An 18,628-nucleotide genomic window follows, 5' to 3' on the forward strand; every position below is an offset into this window, starting at 1 on the left:
TTTGTATGGAACTGCAACAACTGATTATTTTCATTGTGGATTAATCGGATGATGGTTTGAACAAATTCAGAAAATAGTGAGAAAAGCCATCACAAGTTCTCACACCTTCAATGTTTGTTTTGCCCAACCAATGGTACAAACCTCAAAATTATTAAAAAATAATTCAAAATAATTAAAAGGAAATTCAACAAATATTTAGATTTGTAAACTGGGATCCATGAAATGTTTTCTGCATGAAAAGTGACAAAATTATTATCAAAATAGTTGATTGTAGTTAATAGTTGAAACTATTTTCAGTCAGTTGACCATTAACCGACTAATGGTTTCAGCTGTACTTGTATATTGTCTGTCAGGTAGTTAAATTTATAACAAAATGTCATATTTTATCAGCTCTATGTAAAAAAATTGTAAACTTACTAAAACTGTCAAATCCATGGAAAGTGAGTGGAGTAAAAATATTTCATTCTATATTTGCGCCACACAAACTAACTAGTTCATACATTAGTTGTTACCAGCTAAATATTTATAGCAAGTTAACCCACTAAAGTTACCTACCAGATGTAACGGTTAGCTATGTTAGGGTGACCAGACGTCCCCGTTTTCCGGGGACAGTCCCCAGTTTTGGTGGCATGTCTGCAGCTGTCCCTGGAAATGTCCCTGTTATCTGTGTGTTAATCAGACTGTCGGCGAGAGCGCGCGTAGCATGTTAAAGCTTCCCGGTTTCTTACGTCTACAGCTGATTTATCTGGATCAAACAGACATAACGTGCAAATAAACATCACTTTATGTCCGTGGTAATAGGAAGGGTATGTCTTTGTATAACGGAATAATCCCAATTGTGGCCAAATATGTATTTGCAGATTATAGCATAATCACCCGACATTTAGGTGATTATAGAGAAGCCTATTGTTGCCGATGGCATATGTTTACGTTTGGAATACAGAATATAAATAAAGACATAATCTCTTTTGCACTTATCCTTATGACTCTACATTATTAAACTTGCTGTGTACCAACCAATCCAGTCCTTTTTACCGGTTGAAATACCTTTAAATGGCCAATACAACCCATAAAATGCAGCATTTCACTTGCCATAAAGTGATATAGTTATTGACTGAAAGGTAGATTCTGCCTCAAAATTAATTGATTTCATTCAGAAGTTATATTTGACAGATTATAACTCAACTATACTTTTTACCTCTTAAAAGACATTTAAATGGCCAAAACAACACATAAAATGCAGTATTCTAGGCTACTTGCCAGGAAGTGATTGCAGCCTCTAATTATTGAGGCTGAAAGGTAGCCTAGTTCCTACCTCAAAATGACTTGATTTCATTCAGAAGAGTTATATTTGACAGAGAATAAAAAACCGAATTTGCCATTTCATATGTAATATATTTTTTAATGGCATAATGACCACCAAACCAAAAATGTCCCCAGTTTTCATTTCAGAAATCTAGGTTAACTGACTAACCGACATTAGTATTAAGAATGTAAGACTTCACAAACTTTGTGATGAGTTTATAAATAGGTTAGCTGTTAAAACCCAATCCAGGACTTCTTGGTCAGTTTGGAAACAGAGCCAAGCCAAGTTTCAATCTTCATTTGGTTGAACCAAACCCAAGGTAGAGCAGGCAGCTACTTTTTCCACCGCAAAACACGTTTCACTCACCTCCAGCTCTCTCTATAGCTCAGACAATCCCTGCTACCTGCCTGTGCTAATCCATTCTTTCACCCATATTCTTTGTCTTAATTAATTAATTGCCATCTTTATAATAACAAACAGCTGTTTTGTGTGTAGGTTCGCTCATTTCCCGTCGGGTGATAGAGCCGCTGTCAGCTCGTGTAGTGTGTGACCCCGTCACAGATGGGGCACGTAGTGCGAACGCCACAACGGCGTCAAGACTCAAGTTGTGTAGTTTGAAAGGCAAGGCCATCGGCCGACGCTCAAAGTCGTGTAGTCCGCACAAACCTTAAATGGGACACAGCCGTTTTTAATGTTAATTACTCCTGTGCTTTCCCAGCTGACATGCCATGCAAATGTCTGCTGTAAAAAAAATCTAATTCCATCTTAGACTGTATAAAACAGATTTCCATCCATGAAGTGTTGCATGAACATGAGCAGTCACTCTCGGTGCATTCTTTGTGGCTAAGTTGGTGCTCGGTCATCTTCAGTTTGTCAGTAGTAAGGCGGTGGCAAAGAAAAGCCACTGTGGGGTGTTTGACATAATCAAGGGTACAGACAGTAGTTTGAGGCCACAGGGCAGACGGGGTCAACGTCAGCATGTGACAGAACAGCACAGCTGTAATGAGCCCCCCTTATGCTCTGAACTGATTGTTTAAAACTAAAGGCTTCAGGCAGAGCATGAGAAATGTCCTCTAGGATGGCATCAGTCATTACACACGTTACTGTGCTTAAATTACTTTGACATGAGGGGCAGTTTGTCTGATTCATCACTGGGATCAACGCACATGTGAACTGTGGGATTGATTTCATTTGTCACAGGATGATGGGGAGTGACCAACAAAATACTAAACAATAGAAAATATTTTCTATTGAGAATTCAATCCAATAATTAGTATTTTGGTGTGATCTCACACACCAACACAATTTACACATTCAACTTGGATTAAATTAATTCACTGGAAGTAATGCTTAAACACTGTTAAAAGAGACAATAGACGCAATTTTATGCATTTATTCATGTAGTTATTCCACTCTGATTCAAAGGCTCAAGGCTGGGTCAGCGATTTAATAGCCAAAAATACTCTAGAATTTATGGTTAATTTTTTTTTTTTTATCTCCTTCAGGTTTTCTCTTCATTTTTTGTACCATCCTTCCTTAAAAATGCCACAAAACTTTTGAAAAGTGCATTTTTGTGAATATCTCCAAAACTTCTCAAGTTGTTCATATACCCCCGATAAAAATGTTCCCCATAGTCAAGGCTTGTGAGGGCACAAATTCGCAACAAGAAACCACCAACATTTTTCCCCAAAGGTTTTATAACCATCCTGTTCAAACAACATTCTCTTTTTTCTTTTTACACAGCCAGAGAACAAAAAAGATTAAACATAATAAACTCCCAAACCTTTTGTACAGAGAAATCAAACTAAATGAAGAAAACGTCTCTTATATTAGTCCATGTTTTATCCTCTGAATCCACACTTGCATTTGCCATTGAATTGGGAAGGGAGACACAATTGTGTCAACATGAGGCGCTCTGTGTTGTACGCAATGTCAATCAGACCATTTCACTTGCTGGTTTTATCTGTTTTATATGGAATAGAAACCAGTAAGTCTAGGCCATTCAACAAGTAATCCAGTAATGTCTATGATAGTGAGTGCGTGCGTGCGTGCAAAGGTTATCAGTGTGAATGTGTCAGGAGTAGGCAAATCTAAATCAAGTGTTTGTATGCATGTCTGTGTGTGTTAAGAGTCTCATAGTTTAAGCCAGTCCGAATCCCTCTGAGCATTCCTGAATGGCCAACAGCAGCATATGTCTCAGCTTCTCATAGCTTTCATAAGCCGGGAGATCGAGCTGGTTAAAGCTGAGGATGGAAAAGGAGAAAAAACATTAAATCAAAAGTTATATTTTAACAATTGTATTTCTTCCAGGATTGTTATAACTGCATATGCCTTGTAAGCTTGTTGTGTGTTTACCAGGTATGAGCAGATGGCAGGCGGTCAGTGGAGCGATCGTCACGGTGGATCTGGAACTTCTGGATGCCGTTCATCCCCTCCAGAGCAGCAAAGCCCTGGAGAGGAACCTTGGACGTGCCGGTGACAAACTGCAGGAACTTGGCCCGGTCCGCCTGGTCAAAGGACCGCAAGGCCCTCCAGAACCACTGGATCTAAAGTAAAAAGAAAAGCATCACAAAAGCAGTTGAGTTATAATTTCGGCAATTTAGCCTCTGGGGGCAACAGCCAATATTTCAAGGCTTCCGGTGTAGCCAGCCGATATCGAGATTATGGATAACTGCATTCAAATCGGATAACGCATTCTGTCTATTTTGCTCGCCACATGGACTGTTAACCTGCATGCAACCAGAATTCAACCCCCTCAAACATGATCGTCAATGCTACTCAGACTACAAAACGGAAACCAGAATACTTCCGATACCAAATTCTTGTCCATTGCTTACAGATTCTGCAAGATATGGACAATAATCCCAAAATAGTTTAGTAGTAATAGTAGCAATTTCAATATGTCAAGTCTGCAGTTTTGGTTTGGACACATTCATTTGGTTCATTTATCCCTCTTCAAAGTGACATGCAGTACTGCATGTGGTACGGTTTGTGTTGTACAAGAAGCCATGTGGTAGTTCACTTGAAATAGCTCCACAAGCAATAACTGAAAACAGCAAACGGTATCTACATTTAAGTGAACCTTAAGTAGAAGAGGGTAGACTAAATAATAATGTGGTACACTTGTTTACTTATGCATACCTGGATGGAGCTGGACTGGTATTTGTGATATTCAGTGTTGGCCTTTAGGTCATCGATGTCAATAGTGGGCAGGCCAGAGATGAGTAGCTCCAGCTCCTGCTCAGTGAAGATGGAGATCAGCCTCTTGGGGATGATCTCGTAGAATCCCTCAAGGAAGGCTGCCAGCTGCTTGCGGATCGCACCTAGAAAAACAATTGAAAGTATTTATTCAGGGATATTTCTGTAGTGACAATATTCCTTTTTCATGCTGCTAACATTATTCTTATTAACTTGGTGGCTATTTTCAATTAAGCAGCTGAAAATTCAAAGCTTTAATGAATAATCTATTCGAGCAGCAGCTGGAGGGATAAATCAGTCATCTTCCAGAGAGAAACACCTTTAGCCCTCTGCTGCATATTGATCAGTTCAAAATTTAAGAATGCTGCCATCTAGTGCTTTTTTTTTTTTTATCAGTGAGAATCTTTTTCATACATATAGCCTCAACATTCAAATTGACAGCTGTTGATTAAAATATAAAGATTAAACCATTAATACTGCCTATGTTAACAGCCCTACTGGGAAATTAAATATTTGGTGTTATAACCACAATCTCACCTGTCATCTTCATCTGGCATACCAGGTGCACATATTCTTTTTTGTTTTCCTCTGTGACCAGGATATTGGCTCCATTTGGCTTGAGGTCTCTCACTTCACACACCCCAAACTCCTGGACCTACACAGACAGAGCACAAAGATGTTCAGTGTAGGGCTGTACATAACGATTATTTTTCAAATCTATTAAATCTGACGAATAATTTTGTGTATTCTAAAAAGGAAAAAAATGTTGCCTATTAGGGTTGGGCCGATAGACGTTGCCATCGTCCATCGGTGATGGCTGACAGACATCAGACGTTTAGCAGGCATCGTGATTATAAAACCCCGCCCCCCACACCAGCAAAAAAAATCTCAAATGTTCACATTAAACCACCTTGTGAAAGCAGGTTTTAATAACCACAAACATTCTTATTGTTTTTAATTATGCTTTGCACCTGCCTCAGAATTCTCTTCTCCCCACACTCACCTACACCTCAGGTAAACACTCCAGCTTGCCCCGCCTCTCTTCCCTCGTCTGCTCCATTTTCTCCATCAGCAGTATGTTTTATAAAGTCGCCTAAAAGACCGAGAACTCGCCTTTTTTCCGTTTATTTCCACCCGCGATCCTTTGTCACGGCAGTAGGGGAGCCGCATGTCAGCTTAATAATGACGCAGCCTATCAAACAACTGAAACCAACATCTGCACCCTGTGTGTTCACTGTTGCTTTACCTGGTCCATGCGTAAAATATCCACCACGTCTTGTAATGTAAGTTAATAGTCTTCCAATTTTTTTTTTACAAGTCTGTGCGAGAACACATGCACGAGACGACTGCTGCCCCGCCTACGCACACGATGACATCATCCATCCCGATGTTTCATTCATCGCCCAACTCTATTGCCTATTACTCGATTAACATACCAATTTATCCAAAAATAAATATCAAAAACACGTCTAATCAGTAAATAAATATTTTATTCAATCATCCTGATGAAGCACATTAGAATGACAATAGTAGCATATCTTAAAATGAATCCAATTTTCTGATGTGTTGTGATAACAATAGTCGACATTAATTAGGCTACTTTTATTTCAATATCGAGTAATGCGGTACGATGATCAAATGTATTTCTGTGTGGGGCAAAGAAAATAATTGAAACGACTCACAGACTGTGCAGACAGTCACAGACGTCTGTAATGTTATTCAGCTGTTTTCTCGCTCATACACGGCCATTAAATAAACACAAAATATAAAACGTCCGAATGTTAGATGACACACACTGTAACGTTATGTTACCATGACAGCAGCGAGGCAGAAATTACAAATTACATTTTTTGCAGCCTTTATTTTATGAGAACATGAGGCATTCGGGATTCAAACCCTTGAAGCCCAATACCAAATTCCACACTTAAGGAGAGGATACAGCATGATAATCCATTTTCCACTCGAAGCTAATTGAAACATTTAGAGAACAGACACCAACCTCTGTGCTGAATGTCAGCTCGTAACCCAGCGTGGACACGTCGTTCTCCAACAAGTACACCAAGCCCTGGAAAAACGGGTAGTCCTCGCTCTCCATGTCTGTGTACCTGGTAATAGCACAAAAATACATCCATATTATTAATGTATGCAAGTGAAATACTGCAAAATATAGCTAACCAGCTCTCAGGTTGGCAAACGTTTAGTGTAGCAAATCGATCAGGCATGGTTTGTTGGGACAAGTAGTGTATTTGGAACATGTTTTGAACAATGCAAGGCATAACAAGTTATGGGGTGTCTTTGCCAGTTACTCAAATACCTGACACTCTTGCCCAGGATGTGCTTGTAGAAGCTGCGGGTGAAGTAGCACTCCAATAACCGGTTATCATAGACTGCCTTGGCCACCACACGACCCACAAACTTGAAGTAGCTGAGGTGGTTGGGGTTGCAGTGGGATGAGGGGTTGATTGTATAGGTGACGCGGTCGCCTGGAGAAGTGCGAAACAGGGCGTACATGGGGTTGAACATCTCCCGGGAGATGATCATGTACCATTCCCTCAGCAGGCCACCAGCATCCTGGCCCTCCTCCCCTTCAAACACAATGTACCTGTAATAGAAAGGAAGCAGAGTAAGACTCGCATTGAGTGGTTCTGAACTGAGGAGAGACAAGTGAATAGAGGTGCAATGGAGCCTTACAGTCTATTCTTCATGTCCTCTGGGCTCTTGCGATGCAGCTCCCTGTAGGAGTCCTCAAATACATGATCTCTCCTCACATGCACAGCCATATCCTCCTTCCTCAGGCCTTCATCCAGTCGCTCCAACTCCTGGCGGAAGTACCTGCAGAGACAGCCAAAAAGACCAGCACGTCAGTGATCGAAAAAGCCAATTCCACGCCAAACTGTGTATTTAACAGTGTAAAATAGAAGTACAAGAAAATCCCCCTTACTTCCTCTTAACGTCAAAGTCCAGGATGCGTATGTAGTCAACCAGTACTGCAAAAGGCCCATCAGCCAAGTGAGTGGTGGACTGGCGCAGGATCTGGTTAAGCACTGTGCGGTGAGTTTCTAAAACGATGAACAATGAGTCGTGTTAGACATTGCACTAGGTATCAGAACAAAGCTTTACCATTCCCCATCATTAAATCTTTCAGGCTCACCGGCAAAGCGGAGGAACTTCTGGGTGTCTGGTGGCAGGTTTGAAGAGATGTGCATGGAAGATGGTTCCCTGGAAAAGAACGGGTCTAGGGATGAAGGTGTGGCAGGTGTAAGGGGTGCTGGCGACAGTGGTGGAGGCTCATCTTTGATGTGAGAAAGCTGGCTCTCTCGGGTGTCCCTCACAGGAGGTTTGCTCTCTCGCTCTGTGGCATGGACTAGGAAGAAGGCCTCCACGGCAGGCTGTAGAACTGGGGAAACAAGGAAAACATTGGGGCAACAACTCACAAAACCATGCTGCTTGAACAAACATAAATCACATATAGCAAAAAGAAATGAATTTCTTAAGAAGGACTTCACATACCGAGTACGGCATGCTGGTCATGGGACTCCTCCAGCTCTTTCAGGCACTCCCCAAGCATGTCCCATAGTTCATCCAACAACAGCTGCTCGCTGAGCAGTGGGAGGTCTGGGAGTCTCTCCTCGCTCTCTGACTGGCCGTTTCCTTCTTCATCTAAAAAAGAAAATTCCAATAAAAGACTGAACCTTTACATCAGTTATGCATTCAACTACACAGGCTAGTAGAGTGAAACAATTTTTTGGCTGTTAAAAGGATTGATCAATTGTTGATGAACAACCCCATATGCGGCTGCGGATCCCTTCGTTTTAGATGCAATTAATCATCAAAACCATAAAACCTTTTACTACCTTGTGGTGGATCTTATTCAGATAGTTCTGTGATGAATAATTTGCTCTTACACGTTTCCTTTTATAGTGTTTGCCCACTCCAATATTAAAACATGTCAAATCAGAACTTCAGCAATTAATACAGCATTGCGTTATGAGGTTCTTGATGATGCCGGTCCCTCGTCAACTCTGTACTATGCAACAAATGTCATTTTTAATTGGTCCGTTTAAAGTTCCTTCTGCAACTGCTGCACTAAATAAATAAAATAAAAGCAACTCAAAAAAATGACATCGGGCTCACCGTCTGTGGGTGTCAGAAGAGAAAGTAAGAAAAACAAGCAGCAAATCAGCAGGTGTTTTAAAGTGAGTCATACCCAGAGGTGCAGGGTCCTGCTCTAGAGGAGATGGCTGGTCCACATCCATTGGAGACTCATCTCTTTGGGCTGCCTGGGCTTCTGACATCGACTGCACTTCAGACTACACAAAACCAACCAGGAAGGATCAGAGAGAGGAAGAAAAAAAAAAATGGAAGAATTAATGATTATTATGACCGTCTATTGACCCCCCCCATAGTAACCCATCTTGACTGATAATACCATGCATAATGACATAGGGACTGAGTAGGGAAGGAGGGAGGACCAAAAGCATGAAGCCATGTCAGCCAGCAAACAGACAGCATCAGTGGAACAGACTGGAGCAGGCAGCACATTCATATTTAGACAGTTTCAACCACAGAACATGTCAATGCAAAGACACGGGTACAGAAAGCAGGGGATCAATGGCACATCCATCTCTCAGTTGGGGCTGTCAATGTTCATCATGGCATCAGTTGTAACTCAAGCAACGCTTCAGGTAGAAGGCTGTATGGTGACCGCACTAGGCATTATGTTGTTTACACATATAATACCATTTAAAAAGGTTAACTAAAGTGATTTTTTCAAAGTAAGACAGATGTAATGGGTTAGGTTATGATTTTCCAAAATGCACAAAGCCAGTACAGCCAAAGCCAAATTATAAACAAAGCAGTAGCTAGTAGCCATTTCATAGGATTTCTCTTGATGATCACCACAGTAATTTTTAAATCACTATGCTGTGATGGTCATATTGTGTATTTGATGTCCTTCCCCCCCAGGTTTCGAATTGTCCCCTACAGTAAGTGTGTGAGTAGGAGTATGCCTGCTGTCAGTGCAGCCCATGCTAACCGTGGCAGCAGCAGCCGTGCCAGCAGGGGGAGCAGCACCAGTGGGGGCATGGGGGGCAGCCACCGAGGATCCGGCAGCAGCAGCGACGGCGGCGGCAGAGGCGGTGGGTGGGGGGGCCTGTTGGAGCCGGCGTGCCCGCTGACCCTCTCTCACCATCTGGATGATGGCGTCAGCCTCAGCCTCTAGCTGACGCACCGCAGCCTGGATGCTGCTGGCTGAGCCCAAACTGGTGGAGCCTGGCCATTGACAGTTGAAGGAGAGGGATTTTATCACTTGATACATCATCGGGATAGTGTAAACACTGCGTTTATGTAAAATCTTCTTACCTAACCGGCCGGTCTGTTTGGCTTTCTTGTTGGCGCGCCGTGTGTCCTCACGGAGCTGGATAATGACCTGCAGCACTCGCAAGAAAAACTTTTGCGTTGATGTCTTGGAGGTTAGGGAGCTCATACAGGGAAGCTGAAGTTCACGTCCCCCGAGGGTGCGCTTTTGTGCAGCCACAATGACGACACTCTCTGAACCGTCAAACCTGTGCCCCAACCAACAAACGCACATGAAAGGTAAAGGAAATTGTAGTTATGGGAAATTAACTTTCATGCAAAAACAGGTACGATTACTACCAACTCTAATGTTACCCCGCCTACTTAAACTAGAGTTTAGATTAAACAGAATTAGTCTGCCAGTCTCTCTTGCAATTGTGTCGACAACCTGATGCCTCAGAGTCATCACTGGCTAACCTGCTGGTCATTTTGCCCTTCAGTCTGCCTGAAAGGGAGGAATCCTCAGGAGGGGCATCCGGGGAATGGGAATCAGCATGTGCCCGTCTCTGCTGCTCCAAGTTGTATTCTCTAAGTTCGGCCAGTAATGTGCCTGAGAGAGAGAAAATGTTCAAAATGTGTGTAAAGACAGAACGGTTTCTTTCAATGGGAGCATGAGAAGTGGCATCTCTGAAGCTGCCCAGCACTGACCGATCTGTTTGCAAAGAGTGTATCCGAGGTGTCTCGCTCCACTGAGCAGCAGTCTGAGCACCGTGTCTCTGGTGGCACCGTCTCCTCTAGATAACTGCAGCAGAATGTTAGCTGCATCCTCCAGACCCTCCTCTGAACATGAGTGAGATGTCAACACCTTGTAGAAAAAAAACAACCACCAAGGATTATTCAAATTGCAGAAAGGTGTAAGAAATACAGAATTGGCGCACATAAATAGTAGTACATTATTTTGTCAGTATCTTTTTATGAACTGCCTGTTTATGTCACAGTCAACAGAATTCTCTGGAGACGATCAATATACTGTGTGTTGGATCAACAACTGACTGATCCATCTGGCTACTGAATGTCTAAGCTGCAGACTTGCGGCTATTTTAAGGAAACGACAAAGAAGCTGTTGCTGCTGCCTCAACACTGAACAGCCTCCCACAAAGTCTCATAAGTAATATCAGTGCACAGCTTTAAAAAGCTCCTTTGAAGCCATTTCATTGGCATTCATCTTTTGATTGATTGTACACTTAATATAAGTGCTATGTAAATAAAGTTTGCTTACTAAGCCTGACGGACTGAAAATGGTCTCTGACTGATGTTGTCACAATCCAGGTACCTTAATCTTTGATGTGAAGCCATGCACAAATGTCATAGTATGATGGATTGGACAGTAGATCAAGTCACATATACAGATGGGTGACAAATTAAAAAGGAAAAACCAACATAAAGTGTCTAAACAACATCTTCCCTCATTGACAGACAGACCTCCATCATTTAATAAGTTAATCTCATTGAGATCAATCTCTCTTGCAAGAGAGAGTACAGCAGACAGAAATAAAAAAAATAAAAATAGCCAGACATAAAAAGACATTGAGATAGTTACTAAACAGATCTTCTATCATTTGGTCTAATTAAGATGGCGGTGGAGAGCGTCATCTTACACGCTGGAGAAAATCTTCCATAAGAATTCAACTGGGTTGAGATCTGGTGACTATAAAGGCCGTAGCATTTTATTCATCATAATTAACATATTTAAACTATTCTGTGAGCCCTGGTGCATGGAAGCATGACATGTGGATGATGTGAGGACAGCTCAGACAATTTGTCCAAAATATATAGTTTTGGTTAGGGCTGAACGATTAATTGTTTTCAAATCAAAATTGTGATTTGAAAGAACGCAATTAGCTAATTGTGAAAACAGCGATTAAAATGTAGGTTAATTATACAGCACATCTGACTTTGTTTTATATAGTTGTGCAGTTACAAATTAATTTTGTTGTCTTCCTTGTGTGACAGACCTGCTCACCAATCACAAGCGCCATGCGCCTCATGTTACAGTTCTACTTACCAATCACAGTGGGCACAGGGCATGTACATTTTACAACAACAAACGAAACTAGAGGATAACGTGGGATCTAGGGCTGCAGCTAACGATGATTTTAGTATTCGCCTCGATACATTATTTCAACGATTCATCGATGCCTCATTTAAGAAGTACTTTTGCCATAATTAATATAACCTTTAACTATTATTTATTGTTCAGGCTGCACATGACATTTTTATTGTCTGATTTACACCCACATGTCTATTTAAGATTCACATATTTTAAATATTTATAAATACTGAAGAATCACTCGATTTTTGTCGAAGATAGAAGTCAAGTACAAGCCCAGTGCCACAAACCAATTATGCCTCTTGAATCAAATTTAAACTCTGCTCTTTATCACCATCTAAACATCTCTCCTTAGTTTGCTTACCTAACTATCCACATCTTTCCAATTTATCCTGACTAATATCTTGAAGTTCATCAAAGTTATACTTTATGGAAATTTACACACATTTCATGATGACACCATGAAAAACACTTTTTCAACTTGTTTTCCCCCCATACCTCCACAGAGAGTTGAAGCTGTTTCTCTGTGAGTCCAGTGGAGGCCATCTTGTTGTCACTCTCTGTACTGCTAGTAGTGACCCTCTGTTTCCCTGTTTTGGCAAAACGCCCCAAAAAATATACATCATTATTTTTCGACTCAAATCGCAGTTACATTGTAAAGCCTAAATTAACTGATGACATTTTCTTTTGGAACAAATGAACGCTACCTGTAGAGGTTGTTCCAGTGGACGTGGGTATGCAGATTGTTGTAGAGGATGTCTGGGTGACTGCTAGACTTGTCCCTGAAGATGTACCCTGGGCTACAGCTCCCATAGAGGCCCCAGGGCCTGTGACAGTGGGCTGGCTAGAGCCCGCTGATGCCGTGCCCTGTGTTATGATTGGGGCTGTAGCAGCTGAGCTGGTTGCCATGTTGGGGTTGGCAGCCTGTGGGGTGGGGTGCCCCGCAGGCACCTCAGTGGCCTTGTTGTCAGGTAGGGCAATGGATATAAGGGAGAGCAGGCGCAGCAGCTTTTCAGTGAGCAAGGAGCTACGTCTGATTACAGGGTGGGACAGCATGTTCATCAACTGGCCTAGAGGGGATGTCTCCAGGCTGAACTGAGCCCCTTCAGTCTCTGCACTGCCCCCCAGAGGCACTGTCTTCATAGAGGCCTTGCCCTTGCGGCTGACATTCATGTTGTCCAGCTTGACCAGCAGGTCCCAAAAATCAGTGGAGATTCCCAGAGACTGGGGAGTAATGGCAGAGCAACCCAAGGAGTTCTGGGTGTTGGAGGCATTGGAGTTGGGGTTGCTTTGAGCCTGCGACCCTGACCTGGAGCCCCCTCCTCCTCCCCCTCCTGCAGACGCTAGTGAACAAAGACGAGAGTCCAGGTCAGAAGTAGATGCTGACAGATCCTTACAGCGCTGCTGGGTGAAGTGGCTGGGGAACACCTGCAGGGACAGACCAGAGACAAAAAGCAAATCAGTTATTACAACATAACTGAGCATGGAATATACAATAGATGATGCATCAGATGCGGACAAAGACAAGTGGACCCTCACTTTAGCTAGCTGGATGAGTGTGTCCAACACATGTCGGCAGACCACTGGAGCAGCTTGTGGGTGGATGTGGACAGTGGAACCTCCACCTCCTGCACATGTGACACCTACAGCAGCACCTGAAACTCCTCCTCCCAGTGTTCCAGATCCTGTAGAGCTCCCAGCTGAGTGCCGGTCAGCGTGTTTCCTACCTGATGCTCGCTGAATCTGGAAAATGTTTGTCCGGCAGCCCAAGGCTGCATCCATAGAAACAGAGAGCCAGGAAAGCTGGTTGGAGCTGCGGGACTCCACCCTGTTCAGTAGCTCTAAGGAGGAAGATGAGGATGAAGAAGAGGAGGACGAAGAGGAGAGGGAAGAGGTGGCCGAGCCTTTTCCTCCACACCCTCCCTGGATGCTCCTCTTGCCGCGAGAGTCTTCTATACGCGAGGTCTCCACACACACCTCACTCTCGCTGCTGCGTTGGAGGATGGATAAGAGGCTACGAATGACCCACCCACGTGTCTGAGAGTGGTAGCACAGGTTCCTGAGCACACGGTGCAGGCGGCTGGTGTTAAGCTTCGGCTCATCCACAAAGAGCAAAACCAGCAGGCAGGACAAGGCCTCGTGGTCCAGCAGCAATCGACCGCGCAGACGCAACAAGGAGTCCACGCTGGAACTGGATGGTCTGAGTAAACAAAAGGATAACGCATATTTGTCACCTGTTAGAAGTGCAGTATGATCTGTTCAAGACCACCAAGGACATTTTCAATAACAAAAATTCAACATATCTTAAGTCTCCAAGATTTATCGTATTCACTTTTCCTGTCATTTCATGAAAAAAAATGGATTCTTAAAACTGCCTCTTACCTGTGGTTTGTTCCTCCCCCCATCTGAAATGTGCCTCCTCTCTGCACCGCCAGTCGGGTGTACTGGACGCCACGATTGCTCCCTAACCGACTGGTGAAAGCTGGTGAGCGCAAGATGGCTGAAAGGGCTGAAGATGAGCTATGACCAAACAACCTCTCATGCATCAATTGCCTCTGGCGTGCCTCTTGCTCTCTACGCAACGCAGCTGCCTCGGCAGCAATGTCGGGGGGCATGACAGCCAACACGCTGTCCTCCATGTCCTCCAGGACACTACGTCGGAGCTCTGAGGGCAGCGTCTGGATGAAGGTGACTGGATCCAGAGGTGTGTCTCCCTGTGGGGGCTGTTGAGATAGCTCCCTGCGCTGCTGCTCTGCCCGTTGCTGGGCAAGAACCTAAGATGACCAATCGCATGCTTAGTTAAAAAGCTGATTATCTGTGACTCTTTTACTGCTTTGCTTGGAAATCATATTTCACCTTTTACCCCAGATAGAAGGTCTAAATAGGCAAGCATTTTGTCTACAGAAATCCTTGTTTAATTTCAGCAAGACATCTCTCACCTCCTCCTGGATAGCAGGTGGCAAGGCCGCCAGGAACTCTGGGCTGACCTCTGTAACACCTGGTCCTCCGAGTACAGGTGCAGCAGAGGCAGGCAGGCTGGTGGCAGCAGGAGGTCGGATGGGTGGTCTGATGCCAAGCTGATTTTGCAGCACCTCTCGACGGATGTCCTCAGGGAGAGCTGCCAGGAAGGAGGGATCCACACCCTCTGGCAGACTGATGCCTGCCAAAACATCAAACATTATGCGATGCAATATTTTATTATAAATATTAACTGCGGAAACAGCATTTTACCTGCAAGAGGGTCCTCATCCTCATTGCTGGTGGATGGGAGGGGCTCTTCCTGGATGGCCTGAGATTGGCTGTCAGCGCTGTCACTCCTCGGCATTGTTTCTCCAGGGGATGAGACAGTAGTGGAGCTGTAAACATAAGAGAAAGAAATGGCTATCGTCAGCCAGCAGCAATGTGTGGTTTGATATATTTAGCTGATTTATATAGGGTCAAATTTGACTGGAAGGGGAGTGTGTTTAGAATCCTAGGACGGGATTTCCCTTAACCATGAGAATTGTTTTGGCAAACATCGAGTCAGAAAGACCAATCTTCTTAAAACAAGTGAAAAAACATATAGCCAAATATATAGGTTTCCAACTCCATTTTTAAATCTGTTTTGTTTTGGACTGAAAGTTACATGCACTGGCACTGAAAGGGGGGTAGGCATTTCACCAACTTTTATTTTATAAAATTTTTGTTATCTGGCCAAGACATACAGAGTACATGACAGTTTTTGATTTTCCAGTTAATTTGGTCAGAAATTATACTGAAAGCTACTCACCCAGTCTCTGCATCGGTCTGCCTGTCGGTCAGCCCACTGTCCCCACTGCCAGACAGCTCCTGAGACAGCTGGGCAGTCTGGGCAGGGTTGGGAGCAGCTTCTTCCTGAGTGGCAGAGGCAGGACTGCTGGTATCCATGGGCGACCCTTCCAGTTGTGACACACCCACTACGGCAGGTTCTGCAGTCTCCACAATGTCTGGACTTAGGGAGGCTGAGAAAAGAAAAGTGAGGTCGAGAGTTAGGAAATGATGTCAACCAATACAGAGCAGCAACCTTCCTTGGGTAATTGATTTGTATTTCACAGTGTTGAGAAAATGTTAAGACAGATACTAGCTACAAGCGCAGTCGTCACAATAATGTACATTACAGACATGTGTCCTTACTGTTGGCCAGTCTGTATAAAGAAAGTTTTCAAAGTTAGTCTACCTTCCCTGCCTTCATCCAACGCTCCTCCTCCACCACCTCCTCCTCCGACTCTCTCACCGATTGTGGGTGCTGGGGACATTTCCATCTGAGATGCCTCCGCTTCACTGTTTGGCCTGTCAGCTGCCGACAAGGGTGGAAGGCCTGCCCCCGCCAGAGCGGCCAGTGAGCTGGCATGCGACTCAGCCAGTAGAAGGTCAGCGATTGGCTGGTGGACCTGCTGGCTGATCGCAGTCTCCAGGGAGACTAGGGCCTGTTCATGAGGAGCAGGTGTGGTGGGAGTGACCTCTCCAGATGGGGGAGCAGTGAGGAAGCCCTCTGAGACCCTGGGTGGGTCCAGACATGACACAGCACCACCCTGAGCTTGCTCACCCTCTGAAACATTCAGAGATAAAACTTGTGTGAAGACAGGGACATCATTTTACACATTCTTGTTTGGAAAAAAAACTTTACTAATCCTTCCAGTGACTCAACATCAATTATAAGGTTTAAAAACAGTACAACTCACATTCTGATACCTTATCTCTATGCTTAACAACTGCTAAAAATGCTTGCTTATTAAATAGGCCCTTACAGTGTTTTACAATTAACACTTTCCATAAACAAAAAACTGGTGGAATTGTTTCCAAGTCCTTAAAATATGTTAATGACTACTGTTCAAAAGAAGAGAGCTCAAAGCAAGTACACAAACAGAACTTAAATAGCAATATGCTGATTACTTGTTGATCATTTTCTACACTGATGCCAAAGGCCTCTGCTGAGGAAGGCAGTAAGTTGTATAGTTATCTCCTGAACGGGGTGCACAATCCTTATCCCCAACAACAACACAACTTACTACCTCACCACAGCACAGCCCACTGCAGAAAAATAATGCAACAAGTACAGGATACATGTGAGGAAAGATGACCTTCCAGAGATATAATGCAAACATGTGGATTAGGTGATGAAGACATTATAGATCAGATAATTTTATTTTGATAATTATCTGAGCCATTTGCCAGTTAAGGGTGGATCTCCGTTACAGCAGATGATGACGTTGAGCTGGTATGGCGTTGCCATAAGAAAGACAGTAGACTGTATAGTTATCTCCCAGATCTGGTGTGATCCTAAAACTATACAAACTACTACCTCATCCCACAGCACGCTCTGCTGGCTGCTTGCCACACTGGGTGCCCATCACTGAGATGTGTCCATTCCTGAGAATTTTAACAATAAGACAGAAACAAAAACAAAATCTATACAAATGTGAGTACCTGCATTGTTGTCTGCACCATTAACTGTCCCCAATCCAGAACCCTGTGGACAAAACATTAGCAAACGGTGAACAAACATGTCAAAAGATGCATGCACTTCTATGTTTGAAAATTCCTCCTCCCATATAGCCAACAAACGTGTACTATTTGTCAACCTGCAGGCTCTGTTCCCTGGACTGTTCTGCTCCTGAGGCCCTCCTCTCATTCTGCTTTGTCTCCTCCTCCTCAGCCAGCTGCCTCCTTCTCTTCTCTCTACGCTCTTCCAGTTCCTCATCTCGCAGACTCTCCAGATGCTGCAGTATAGGCACCTTCACCACTGAAAGCAGACACAGATGTCACAATTCATCCTTGGTTGTGGCTATGATTTAAGATGAGGTCCAAGTCCAATTAATGCCACTTTAGCTTAAAACTATCTGTCGTATTGATTTAAATCAGGAAAAACAATTTTTATTGGTTATAAATTGTGAAGGAATCACACTATGTGGGATTAAAACACATTTCACTCAAAGTGATTTTCTCTTTCTGAATCCATAGTTTGTTTGCGTTGTCACAAAATATGAAGGTTCTTGTGCCCCGCTCCCTCTGTCACCGTGGTTAGCAATAAAGTAGACCAACGAAGAGCAAAAATGCAACAACTAAAACTACTATGAAGCGCAAGAGTTCTCATGCTTTGGGTTTTCTAAGACACTTTCTGGACTCTGGGGATCAGCTTTTTAGTCCTTGGAATGATACAGACAGTTTTACTATCAGGTATACAGAGAAATGTCTGCATGCTAAACTCCGTGATGTCTCCCACTTTATTACATAGCCTCTGGAGTATAGTAGTGTCTAGAGCTGGGTGAAATGAACAGTGAATACTTATTCTAAATACTTGACAAGGTACCCCCCCCCCCAGGATTCTCCAAATTAAGGCCTTTTTAATACCACCTAGGATGAAAATGTATGAATTTTAATAAACATTTTATTATAATACTCACATTCATATGTAATATACAATCTCTTTTTGAGGTGTGTTTGTTCTCTGATGAACATAAAATTAATACAATATGTCGCACTAACAACTCCTATGGTGTGAAACCAAAATTACAAAATAAATTGTGCATTATGAGTAGTTACAATTAGTTACACCTTGGCTAGATAATGTAATATAATATGACAATGCAAATGCCATATTATGCATTCATTATGCATGCTTCAGTGATTCATCCTGTTCTGTTTTTGCATTTAAAGCTGCTTGAAATATAGCATTATATAGTATTGGCTTGAAAGCAGCG

The 18,628-nt window shown here is 43.2% G+C and overlaps 1 protein-coding gene across 15 annotated transcripts in view; it reads right to left on the reverse strand.

Annotated features, from left to right (window-relative positions):
* Positions 1-2,684: 2,684 nt before the first annotated feature.
* huwe1 (HECT, UBA and WWE domain containing E3 ubiquitin protein ligase 1) overlaps positions 2,685-18,628 on the reverse strand; it is a 46,113-nt gene continuing 30,169 nt past the window's right edge. For 10 of the 15 annotated variants that reach the window (XM_038722588.1, XM_038722590.1, XM_038722586.1 and 7 more), the window contains 25 exons: positions 17,510-17,670; positions 17,355-17,397; positions 16,105-16,476; positions 15,679-15,889; positions 15,141-15,265; positions 14,849-15,069; positions 14,292-14,683; positions 13,449-14,109; positions 12,617-13,337; positions 12,408-12,499; positions 10,508-10,664; positions 10,277-10,409; positions 9,866-10,080; positions 9,540-9,775; positions 8,712-8,814; positions 8,015-8,164; positions 7,656-7,901; positions 7,446-7,563; positions 7,196-7,336; positions 6,819-7,106; positions 6,504-6,609; positions 5,042-5,159; positions 4,448-4,629; positions 3,662-3,852; positions 2,685-3,549 (listed from right to left, as the gene is read on the reverse strand). In XM_038722588.1, coding sequence (XP_038578516.1) covers positions 3,447-3,549; positions 3,662-3,852; positions 4,448-4,629; positions 5,042-5,159; positions 6,504-6,609; positions 6,819-7,106; positions 7,196-7,336; positions 7,446-7,563; positions 7,656-7,901; positions 8,015-8,164; positions 8,712-8,814; positions 9,540-9,775; positions 9,866-10,080; positions 10,277-10,409; positions 10,508-10,664; positions 12,408-12,499; positions 12,617-13,337; positions 13,449-14,109; positions 14,292-14,683; positions 14,849-15,069; positions 15,141-15,265; positions 15,679-15,889; positions 16,105-16,476; positions 17,355-17,397; positions 17,510-17,670 — 5,486 coding nt within the window. In that variant the 3' untranslated portion in view covers positions 2,685-3,446. The remainder of the gene's footprint in view (positions 3,550-3,661; positions 3,853-4,447; positions 4,630-5,041; positions 5,160-6,503; positions 6,610-6,818; positions 7,107-7,195; positions 7,337-7,445; positions 7,564-7,655; positions 7,902-8,014; positions 8,165-8,711; positions 8,815-9,539; positions 9,776-9,865; positions 10,081-10,276; positions 10,410-10,507; positions 10,665-12,407; positions 12,500-12,616; positions 13,338-13,448; positions 14,110-14,291; positions 14,684-14,848; positions 15,070-15,140; positions 15,266-15,678; positions 15,890-16,104; positions 16,477-17,354; positions 17,398-17,509; positions 17,671-18,628) is intronic. The other 5 variants (XM_038722597.1, XM_038722596.1, XM_038722589.1 and 2 more) reach the window with 3 other exon arrangements.

This window comes from Micropterus salmoides, unplaced genomic scaffold (genome assembly GCF_014851395.1).
Source record: "Micropterus salmoides isolate LMB-PRFRI ecotype aquatic unplaced genomic scaffold, ASM1485139v1 Ms_hic_scaffold_16, whole genome shotgun sequence".
In the NCBI taxonomy this organism is placed as follows: Eukaryota; Metazoa; Chordata; class Actinopteri; order Centrarchiformes; family Centrarchidae; genus Micropterus; species Micropterus salmoides.